Source organism: Narcine bancroftii, chromosome 8 (genome assembly GCF_036971445.1).
Source record: "Narcine bancroftii isolate sNarBan1 chromosome 8, sNarBan1.hap1, whole genome shotgun sequence".
Lineage (NCBI taxonomy): Eukaryota > Metazoa > Chordata > Chondrichthyes > Torpediniformes > Narcinidae > Narcine > Narcine bancroftii.
In genome coordinates, this window is record NC_091476.1 from 101,111,481 (window position 1) to 101,123,940 (window position 12,460).

Consider the following 12,460-nt stretch of genomic DNA (forward strand, 5'->3'; position numbering starts at 1 on the left):
TGTGGCTAAAGACATTTTAAATATATTTGCCAGGGTCCCTACAAATTCTGCACTAGCCTCCCTCAAGATTTGAGGGAATACCTTGTGAGGCCCACGAGATTTATCCACCTTTTTTTTCACTTTAAGACAGCAAGCACTTCCTCCTCTTTAATCCATATTGGTTCCATGACCTCACTGGTTGCTTGCTTCACTTCCCTAGACTCTGTGCCAGTTTCCTGAGTAAATATAAATGCAAACAAAAACTCTTTTAAGATCTCCCCCATCTCCTCTTGTTCCATACATAACCAACCACTCCGGTTTTCAAAAGGACCAATTTTGCCCCTTGTGCTCATAATATACCCATAGGAGCCCTTAGGATGTTATTTTACCTTGTCGACTAAAACAAACTCATGTTCTTCTTTTAGCCCTCTTGATATCTTTCTTAAGGTTTTTCCTGCATTTTTTATTCTCCTTAAGTACCTCATTTGCTCCTTGTTGCCTATGAACTTCTCTCTTCTTCTTACCCACATCCCCAATATCATTAAAAAAAAGGTTAATTTTGCCTTTAATCCTTAAAGGAACAAAGAAACATACAAATTCTGCATTCTCAAAATTTCATCTTTGAAGGCTTTCCAATTACCGAACATATCCATGCCAGAAAACCTAGCCCTATCCACGATTCTAGATCCATTTTCATTTCCTCAAAATAGGCTTTTCTCCAATTTATAAACTCAGCCCAAGTTCCAGATATATTCTTATCCATAATCATCTTGAAACTAATGGCATTATGATCACTGGAGCCAAAGTGTTCCCCTTCACGTACTCTCTCACCTGTCCTATGTCGATCTCTTTATAGGATTTCCAGTATTGCACTTTCTCTAGCTGGTACCTAAATTTATTGATTCTGAAAACTTTCCTGAAATAATTTGATAAACTCTTAGCCATCCAGGCTTTTTACAAAACAGGAGTTCCAGTCAATATGTGAAAGTTAAAATCACCTACTATCACTTTATGTTTCCAGCAGCTGTCTGCTATCTCCATGCAGATTTACTCCTCTAATTGGACGGTCGATGATACAACCTAATTAATGTGGTCATACCTTTCCCATTCCTCAATTCCACCCATATAGCCTCAGCAGATGAGCCCTCTAGTCTGTCCTGTCCATATCGTGAATCCCTCCATGTATGATTAATATTTTCTGTGGTCAAAAGCTTGGAGGTATGTCTTCTTCTTTTCTCCCTCTTTGGTCATAATGTAGACCCAATATGCTTGGGAAATAGAGACATGAGCAATTGACAAATTCACATTGGAGTGGGCCCTAAATCTGTCACTACAGAAGTCATAAAGCCTGCATTCTTATGCCAGTGCTCCAAGGGGTGCAGATAATTTCAGGAAGGTTCACCACGCTAACAATGCTGTTTTTCACTACTCTTACATTGTACAGTTTTCAATTATAGATAGGATCTTGTCCACTGAAGCACTTAACTTCATTTATAACCACAAACAATGAGATTAAGGCAATGAATTAAAAACTAAAATAGCCTGTCACCAAAGCTAACATCAGAGCTGACATTAATGGGTGAAAATTGCTTTATGCTTTATGGTAGAGGAAGTGGAGAGGATGGCTGGCAGCCATGTGCTGGATTACGTGAAACACTGCACATTCGCAGCATAAATTAAAGCTAGAGGTAGTCATTCGGCTCCCATCCCCATTCTGTTCCATCAGTCACTTAAGCTGACCTTTAACGTTAATGCCACTTTCCTGCAGTAACCCTGAGTCCTTTCTGTTATATGGTTGTGATGGGGTATGATGGGATGGAAAAGGATGGAATGCAAGACTTCCCACTTTCTAGGTAAGACAGGAAATGGGGTGTACTCATTTGCTGGCTATTGATTGAAGGCACAGTAGAAATCTAAAAACAATGTCAATAGATATTACTACCAATAACTTCATCAAGCGAAGGAAATAAAGTCATCGGGGGGGGGGACGGGAAATACTCTGGATACAGACTACCCTCTGAGTGAAAACAATGATCCTCAGGTCCCACTTAAATGTTTCCCCTCCCCTCTTAAACCTCTGTCCCTCATGATTTTTCTCCATGAGGTCACCCCTTGGCTTCTTGCACTGAAGGAAGTAAAATCCCAGACTAACCTGCCATTCCCCAGTCAAGACCCCGCAGATTCAACAACATCATGGTGAATCTCTTCTGCACCCTTTCCAATTTAATGACACTCTGTAGCAGCCCACAGCTTGCTCCGTGGGACGACACAGCAAACAGTCGTCGAACACGACAGATCAGGTAGACAGCATGCGGGATGAGATGCTTGCTCCCATAAGCCACAGGAATAACGGTCAAATCGACCAATAACCACAGATCACAGAGTGTCCAATCCGGGCCTGCGTATCCAGGACAGCTAATCAGCAGCCATCTTCGCTCAAGACATACCCTGGTGGTGACAAGGCTGGCTGCCGATAAAAGGCAGACCTGCAGCCCAATAAAGCCAGTGTCGATTACACTCCCTTGGTGTAGGAATCTTCTTTTAATCTCGAACTACAATTGTAGCGTCCCCGCTACAGTGGTGACCCTGACTGGTCCAAATGGCATTTTGGACTCAAAGATGGAAGAAAAGCCTACAATCAACACTGTAGTGTTGAAGCTGCTTTTACTTCTGGATGTCGCAACCATGGGTATGATTCCAGCAGGCCAAGGCGCAGTTCGCCATTCGCTAGATCTCCGCAGACAACACATGCTACTACCAAGTGGTCAGCGCCCTCAATCAAGACACCACAACCCGCATCATCGACTTCCTCCAGCAGTCTCCGGAGCAATGGAAGCGTGTGACCATCACGGAGCTATTAACCTGCTCTTTCGGGCTCTCAAAGCGCGAGCGTGCGACTTGACTGCTGCACATTGACAGCTTGGGGGACAGACCCCCTTTTGCCCTCAGTGACATGCTTGCGCTCAATGATGGCCACACCTCTTGTCCGCCATTCCAGCAGATCTTCCTGGAATGGTTGCTTGAAGAGATCCGACTGCTCATCATGGAGGAAGCTTTGACGACCATAGGAGGGTGGTTGTCCGAGTAGTCGTGCTATGGCGGTGAAGAGGAATGCCTGTGCTTCGCTCAAACAGGTGACAGCACCTTGTTAGCAACTCCCGGCCAGGAAGCCTGCCAATCAACTGTCCGACCGACCAACCACCCAATTAACGCACCCCACCAGTGAGCAGTACAGTTTCTATCATCAAGAATGAGATACCAAGGCCCGTCGATGCCACCCTCCTGCGCGTTCCAGGGAAACGCCAAAGCCGGCCTTCGTTGATGGCTGCGACAACCAGCCAACTGCATCTAAGATTCCCTGACGTGCTGACGTTTCTTGGTGGACACCAGGGCAGATACAGTGTCCTCCCCCCGTCCAGCCTAGAGGCATGCAGTGGCAAGGTGAGAGAGCTTTGTGCAGCAAACAGCTACAACTTTCAGATATTTAGCACCCGTACAATTCCCCTCCACTTTGGGGCAGACAATTCATTTGGAAGTTTATGGTGGTGGCTGTACAACAACCTTTGCTGGGTGCCGATTTCCTGCAAGCCAACTTGCTACTGGTGGACATTTAGGGGCATTGGCTGGTACACACCTGGAAATTTCAGACACTCTCGCTCAAGGGCACCAAACTTACTAACCCCCATCTGCACTCAGTGAGTATTGCCAACAACGAATTTGCTCAAGTCTTAGCGGAATTCCCCTCCATCACTACGCCGCAAGCCAGATTTCAACTTGGCAGAACCCAAACACAGTGTGAGACACCAAATTATTATGGAGGGCCCTCTCCTCAACCGCAGGGTGCGGGGTCTCCACCACCACCACTGTCCCCCCCCCCCCCCGAGAAACTCAACCTGGCTAGAGAAGAGTTTTGAAAGAGGATGAACTCGGCATTGTGCGGCGCTCTGACAGCCCATGGGCCTCCCCCTTCCATATGGTACCTAAGGCAGCAGGAGGTTGGAGGCCATGCGGAGATTATTGCTACCTAAATGAGCCACCATGCCTGACAGTTATCCCATGCCCCATATCCAGGACTTCACCACTAATCTGTAAGAGGCATGGATATTCTCTAAGGTGGACCTCATCAGGGGTTATCATCAGATCCCACTCCAACCCAATGACATTCCCAAAACTGCCATCACAACCCTCTTTGGATTGTTTGAATTCCTCCGCCGAAAAAATGCAGGTCAGACTTTCCAAAGTTTGATGGACGCAGTGGGCCGGGATCTGCACTTCACCTTCATATACCTCAATGACATTTTAATATCCAGCCACACCTGCACTGAGCACACTGCTCACTTAAGAATATTGTTCTGCAGGCTAAGTTCAGATTAACCATCAATCTGGCCAAGTGCCAGTTTGGCCAAGAGACTATTGATTTCCTGAGCCATTGCATTAACCAGCGTAGGGCCATGTCGTTACCCACCAAAGTGAACACTATTCGTTACTTCACCAGTCCAACAACTGTGAAGGGACTGCAAGATTTTGCAAGTATGGTAAATTTTTATAATCGCTTCATACCTGCAGCAGCCTCGCATCATGAGTATTCTATTTCCCCTCATGGCAGGGACCAGTAAAGACTTTCAATGGATGCAGGAGGCGACGGAGTCCTTCCAAGCAACCAGACGCCTTAGCCAAAGCCACCCTCTTTGTGCACCCGAGGACGGACACCCTGACCGCCCTCATGGTAGACGCCTCCAGCACAGTGGTCGGGCGTGGACTTCAGCAACTGGTTAATGGACAGTGGCAGCCACGGGCTTTTTTCAGTAATCATCTCAGGCCACCAGAGCTCAAATACAGTGCCTTTGATAGGGAGCCATTACTTCCTGGAGGGCAGGAAGTTCAAAATTTACAGACCACAAGCCACTTACCTTTGCTTTCAGCAAGGTGGCCATACCCGCGGTCAGACAGGCAACGGCGGCACCCATCCTACATATCTGAATTTTCAACAAACATTGAACATATCGCTGACAAGTCCAATGTGGTAGCTGATGCCCTATCCCATCTGGCTATCCTAGGAGTGTATGACCCTACCCCAGATATCGACTATCCGGCCCTGGCAGATGCGCAGCAGGCAGACCCTGACATACTAGCGTACTGACCCGCAACTAGAGGACATTCAGATCACCCCAGGTAACCACAAGCTGCTCTGCGACACCTCGACTGGTAAACCACGCCCTATCATTACGGTTGCTCGAAGGAGGCGGGTTTTCGATTCAGTCCACAATTTGGCTCACCTCGCTATCAAGACTACCAGTTAGAATGGTGGCCAACAGATATGTCTGGCATGGCCCCCATAAAGAGGTCACTCAGTGGGCCAAAACAAGTACTCAGTGCCAGGCATCCAAGGTCCAGAACCACGCTAAAGCCCCTCCGCAGCCTTTTGAACCAGCACGCCGCGGTTTCAGCCGCATGCGCATAGATATTGTGGGTCCCCTACCCATATCCAGAGGTGCACGTTATCAGTTGTCCAATCCTTCCATCAATTCCCAGAAATCTTTGTCTTTGGGTATTGACCTATGTTCTAAGATAAATAAATGTATCCAGTTCACCTTCATAGGCCTTTTATGCACATCAGTTAAATTTATGTAATCTTCATTTGCTCTTAACAAAAACAATCACAGCCTGACCAATTGCTCCTCATAATTGAACTTTTGCAGTCGTGATAACATCCACAATCATTCACCTCCACATGGTCTGCCTCTATCACAGCTATTCTGTAACATAGTGACCAGAACTCGGTCAAGACTATAGCCATAGAACCTATAGTGTCCCAGATTCTTTTGGTCCTCATGAAATGGAGGTTAATTGGAGAATTTCAAAAGTTTGGAAGTGATTACGAGAAGGAACAAAGCTTGTACTGAAAATCAACCAGTCACTGCTATACAAAACTTTACAGAAGTTTTCAAAAACATGCACAACTCAGGCTAATCAGAATTTTAAGTGAAAGTCACCTTGAACCACCAAATGAGATGTGTGGACAGCCTCTCCCTGAATACTGTAAGCTCGGCAGGTGTAGGGGCCACGGTCACTCCGACCCACCGATGAAATGGTAAGACTTCCATCACTCACCTGCAAGAGTCAACAGTTTGTACATTAGATGGCCGATAGACAATAAACAGACATTACCTTATTCATAAGTTTCCCCCAATCAGTGATGATGTACATTTAGCAATACCAAACTTTTAAAGAAACTGCCACGAATAATGCATGCAAAGAATTGGGGACTGGAGAGTCATGATACTTTGATGCAAGTAAAATTATAATTTTCAGACTCTTACAGCACAAAAGGGATGCTTGTGTAGTCTTTCAAAGCCATTCAGCCATTCTTTCGTCACTTCTACCCCACCCCTATTCCTCTACAATTGTACCATGGGCCTGATTTTTTAAAAATGTTTTTAAAGTCCCACTTTGGAAGTTACTGCAGGAGCTCCTCAATTTACGAAGGGGTTATGTTCTGGCAAACCCATCGTAAGTTAAAAAGAATACAGGTATACCTTGTATATCACTGACAGCGCTGTATCAGTCCCCACACTAATCCCACTGCTCCACTCTCTCCCCACAGCCCTTTAACATTCCAAACATTGATCCCACTGTCCTGCTCTCTCCCAACAGTGCTGTATCAGTCCCCACATTGATCACACTTCCCTCCTCTCTCCCCACAGCCTTTTATCATTCCCAACACTGATCCCACTGCCCAGCTCTCCCCTGACAGCACTGCATCAGTCCCTGCAAGTTTTCTGACTGAATTAAAAGAAGTGATTGAGCAAGGAGGCTACAAAGAATTTGCCTTAGAGGAATTATCAACATTTATTGGAAAAAGATACAATGCTTGCAATGACCTTACTTTAACCTATTACATGAAAGGAAATAATGAGTCCATGCTATTGTACCATCGTAACTTTGAAAAGCATTAAGTTGAACCATCATAAGTAGGGGAGCACCTGTATTCACCATCAACTCAGAAGCTGTAAACCAAATTATAACCATATGACATAGGAGCAGAAATAAGCTATTCAGCCCATCAAATTTGCTAATCCATTTTCCCACGCAGCCCCACTGCTCAGCCTCCCTCCATAACCTTTGCTGCCCTGACTAATCAAGAACGTAATACACCCAAAAACATGGCCTCCACAGCTGCCTGTGGCAACAAATTCCAAAGATTCACCACCCTCTGGCTCAAGAAGTTCCTCAGCATCTCTGTTTTAAGTGGACACCCTTCAATCAAGTGAAAAACATATCTTCATTCCTCAATTTCCTTGAAAATTACTTAAAATTTTTATCTCCTTATCAATCCTCCCCCATTAACTGTACCAAATCCTTCACACAATTTAAACATCTTTCTCCCTCTTAGGCAAAGCAGAAAGAGTGAAGACTGCCTCTTCTTATGAATGAAGTCCAGCAGTCTTGGCACTGCTCCTTTGATATTTCCCAAGACTGTAGGATCTTGCCCAAAATATGGTGTCCAGAATTAAACATAATGCCCCAGATTTTTTTCAGGGTTCATTGAGCTAACTCTTGCTAGCTTCCCAACAATTTTGCTTTGTGCAGGTCATGAAGTGGTGACTTAAAAATAAACTGGTGGCCAAGTCTCCTAAATACAAAGTGTATTGTGTGCCCTGAGTTAACGTACCCACAGAAATGCCTTGGTAGGCAGCTAATCAGAAACAAAACTACCTGAAGATTTCCCTCCAAGTTGCACAACAAATTTTGACAGAATTATATTGTTGGTTCCTCCTTATCTCTGGAACACCCTTTCCACATCACCACAGCACATTCACCAAAATTCACCAATTCAAACTCACAATTACTTCCCAAGGGCAAATAATGAGAAGCTGGTGAAACTCAGTGGATCAGGCAGAATCCATGGAGAGAACAGTCCTGACCTAACTGACTATTTCTCTTGCTTGACCAATTGAGTTCCTCCAGTTACAGCTCCTGTGTACTTCTCAAGGACAATCAGGGGTGGACAATAAATGTTAGTCCCACCAGTGATGTCAACATCTGGAAAATGAATTAAAGAGTTTCAAGGATAAACCTGCCAATGTTAGTATTTTTACATTAAGAAACTTTAAAAAGGGCCAATCATCTGACACGTCATTGATGGTTGTGTTGTTATCTGGGGACATTTTGTAGCCTTTCTAATTGAGAACATCCTTCTGCCATTGTGCAACTATCAAGCACAGCTCATTTACTGGATATTAGAAGTCCCATCCCAATATTAAAGCATTTTCAAATGATTAAAATAAAGACACAAAAGAGGGTGGCATGGTTAGCATATAGCAGTTAGCACAATGGTGTTACAGCACTAGCAACCGGGACTGGAGTTCGAAACCGGCACTGTCTGTTAGGAGTTTGTGCGTTCTCCCTACATCTGTGTGAGTTTCCTCTGGGTGCTCCGGTTTCCTCCCACTGGTGGGGGTGGGGGGTTATAGGTCAATTGGGTGTAATTGGGGGGCATGGGCTCATGGGCTGAAAGGGCCTGTTACCGTGCTCTATGTCTAAATTTATAACATTTAAATTTACAAAAGACGGCAGAGGTTGGAATCTGGAGAAACTCGGCAGATAGAGCAGCATCAGTAGGAGAAAAAGAAGTATTGACTTCTTCATTAGTTATTCTCCCATTGATGCTGCTCGACCTGCTGAGTTACTCCAGATAATTGCTTCTTTTGCCCTCTTTTTGCTACACCCGAGTTATAACGTTTTATTCATTTTGCGGCTCATGATTCATCTTTCTAATACCAACATAACAGATTTGCCAATTATATTCAATATTGAGGCAATCATATCACAATTAAACTGAGGTTGGAAATAGACAAAAGAAATAAAGAATAGCTAATCAAAAATTAATACCTATGCAAAATTAATGAAAGGTACTTGGTTTGTCAATCCGCTTCGGTTAGCAGAAAAGCTATGGAACATTGGAATCTCCCGCCTCAGAACCTGACCCCATTGTGTGCAGATATAGCATTGCCATTTCATCCATCTCTGCTCTGGAAGGCACCCCAAAGCAAGGATGTTCCCAGATCAATCGCAGAGTCTCCTATGTGAAATCATGTCTTTACAGACTTCACGAAGGGCTCTCTCCCTCACTATCAACACCGTGAGGGACTCCTTCTGGACACACAATCTGGGAAGGTTAGAATTTGTAAAAAGAATGGAAGCTTCAACAAAATGAATAGTGACTGAACAGCACCAAAGATTAAAATAGAAAGGATGGTGCAATGCAAGGGTGAAAATGTATTTCGATTGCCTTCTACATTTTACATCAAAGACGTGTGAATTTGGGGATGGAGCACAAAAAAGATTTATTATGATAGCCTTAGCTGTAGCAAAAAAATGTATTATGTCAACCTGGAAATCAGAAGATAGCCTGAGAATACAGCAATGGTACATCGAAATGAATAAATGTATTCCATTGGAAAAAATAACATGTAATTTAAGAAATAACATCACAGTATTCGAACAAATTTGGGAACCGTACATGGAACACAACAGAGAAGTCCTACTGCGGACCTCCACCCCCTAAAATGACAGAATGAGAAGAAGACAAAATGAACTGACCCAGTATGTAAAAGTAGATGACACAACTTTCTTGTTTATTTTCATTGTGTGATGACATTGTTTAATGGGTTTAATGTATCCTATATGTTGAACATTTAGTGGGTGGGAAGGGGAGTGGGAAGGAGGGAGGGAAGGGAGGGGGGAAAAAGGGGAGAAAAATGACACTGTGTATATTCAAGAGGGAAATGTTGATGTGTATTTTGGTCAATATGGTTCATAGTGTGAAAAATTTTAAAAATGTTTTAAAAAAGACATATGAATTTGGGAGGGACTTTCTGTTCAATTTTAAGACAAAAACCGACAAAATAATTGCTAAAGAGTTTCATGGAATGGGACAAACTGGCTGACCAAGTGAAAAAGTATATACAGAACTGAATAATTAACAAGATATCAAAGCAATGATATAAATCTGCCATATCCACAGAACAAGTGAAAAGCTGAAACAGCAGTTCATTAGGCACAGGCCTGCAATGTCATTGCAGCACGATGACATCGGATTGAAAAAAATCAATGAATAGATTTAGATCTGTTCGCACACTTTCTCTGGGAATTTAGATTACTTAAGATAGCAGTCCAAAAATCTATATTTTGCTAAATATAGAAGACAATAAAAATGCAAAGTTCCCAACCTTCCTAGTTGTTTGTCAATGCTTCATGGAAGAACTCTGATATCCAGCTATTAATTATCCTGTTCTCCTTGCAAAAGCTAACTGCCTTAGATTGTGTACCTAGTGGAATGACAAATAACTTCATCTGCAACTTCATTGCTCTTGACATCCTTATCACATAGTAAAGGTTCAACCGCAGATTTAGCTTCTTATGCCCAGTGTTTCAATTCAAAAATAACACAATCTGTATTTGTGCCAAAAACAACCCCCGAATGATTCATGGCTACATTAGCATCAGACAACTGCAATCTCATTTGAATCTTGAATAATTTGACAGATGAAAGTAGATTCTTCCTTTCAGAATGTTACTGCCAAGGGCAATTATTTTAAAGAAATGGGTTTCAAGAAAGACTGAGTCTTTCCCTCTCTGATTTGGATTCAGAAGTAGGCAATGTTCAAGTTGTTTGCATTGTTGTACACAACAGCCAGATGGACATCTGGAGTGGATTACAGGTTATAAACCACTGCACATCTACTTCCCCTGATAATCCTCTCCTATCCATATCTGAGGATGTGTGCGGGCTGCCTTCAGGAGGGTGAATCCAAGGAAAACACTTGGTCTAGTGGAGTACCCGGCTGAGAATTAAAAATATGTGCTGACCAGTGTTGGCCACAGCTTTCCAAGATTCATGGATATCTTCAACATCTCACTTCAGCAGGGTGTGGCACCCACCTGTTTCAAACAGACATCAATTGTACTGGTGCCCAAGAAGAGTGTGTTAATGTATCGAAATGACTATTCCACACCACCCAGCAACTGCTCTGTTCTCGCTGCTGCCATCAGGAAAGAGATATAGGTGCCACAAGACTCACACCATCAGGTTCAGGAACAGCTGCTCCCCCTCCACCATCAGACACCTCAACGACAAACTCAATCAGGGACTCATTTAAGGACTCTTCCATGAGCACTTCTTGATTTTTTTCATCTCTATTGCACAGTCAATTTACTTACATTTCTTTATTTGTTGACATGTGTACGTTTTGTAGTTTTTATTGCACGACAAATAAGTAGTAATTCTGCCTCACCTGCAGGAAAAAAGAAATGCAGTGTTTTCTAGACATACAGCATGGTTACAGGCCATTTCAGCTCATGAGTCCATGCTGCCCAACCTACACCCAATTAACTTACACCCCCGGTACTTTTTTTTTACATTTTGTTGTTTGTTCACATGTGTACATTGTGTACAGCTTTTTTTTGTACTACCAAAAAGTGGTAATTTGGCCTTGCCTCCAGGTAAAGAATCTCAGGGTTGTATGTGATGTCATGTCTCTACTCTGACAATAAAACTGAAATGTGAAATAGAGAATGCTAAAAAAGACAATTAAAAGGTTCATAAAGTCACAAGTTTTTCTGTTGGTTGACAGCCAGCCATTATGGAGAGTATGACATATGACAGTTTACCAAATTAAATTTGTGGGTCAAAGAAACATTTTCCTTTTTGAAGGAGAGAAATTGTGGGGATAGTGTAGTCCACAAACACAGAAAAGATCTCATTTAAAATACCGGAGCTCTGCTCAGGCCAGACAGGCCAGGCTCCGAGTGCCTTTGCAAAAACTTTGAAGAATCCCTATAGAGACTTCACAAGTAAGTGTTAATTGGACATGCTGTGAAGTAATGGATTATTGTTTTGAGAGCAACAGATGAACAGACTCAGAAGTTTGGGTCCGATGCCACAATCTGTCTGGTTGCAGTTTGCTGTTCTAAGAAGGTCATGTGGTTTTGCAAGAAGAGAGAGTGCGAAAGAAGACTAGATAGAGCAGAGAGAGAGTTGGTTTCTGCAGTCATGGCAAGCTGGCAGCTTGTTGAAACCCCATTTTGAAGATGGGTTGTGAGTCTGAGTTCAGCCTGTTGAAAACCCTTGTGTCCATACAAGAGGAAATGGCTGGTTAGAGTGTTTCACCTGAAATAAGGAAACAGAAGGAACTCTGTGGTGACTTGCAGAAGAAGATGTTATCATTTGGAAAACCCTGATGGGGCATGTTCCTTTGGCAAGACACTGAAGTGGCTGATCGGAAGGAATCAGTTTGTGTGTGTCCAATGAGCAATAAATCTCTCTGAAACTGACAAGAACCTTCCTGTGTGGTAATCATTTAACCATCAAAGCCTGGTGAAAATTCATAAATGTTAAATTCTGTGCACAGTATAAGAATTGCCTGACACTGGTGAACTTGGAGGAGTGAGAAGTGAGATTGGACTATGAATCAAAGAA

At 43.3% G+C, this 12,460-nt stretch overlaps 1 protein-coding gene across 1 annotated transcript in view; it reads right to left on the reverse strand.

The window, feature by feature from the left end:
- Positions 1 to 12,460, reverse strand: part of igsf9bb (immunoglobulin superfamily, member 9Bb) — a 390,832-nt gene that overhangs the window by 153,578 nt on the left and 224,794 nt on the right. The window contains exon 5 of the mRNA XM_069896285.1: positions 5,973 to 6,090. Coding sequence (XP_069752386.1) covers positions 5,973 to 6,090 — 118 coding nt within the window. The remainder of the gene's footprint in view (positions 1 to 5,972; positions 6,091 to 12,460) is intronic.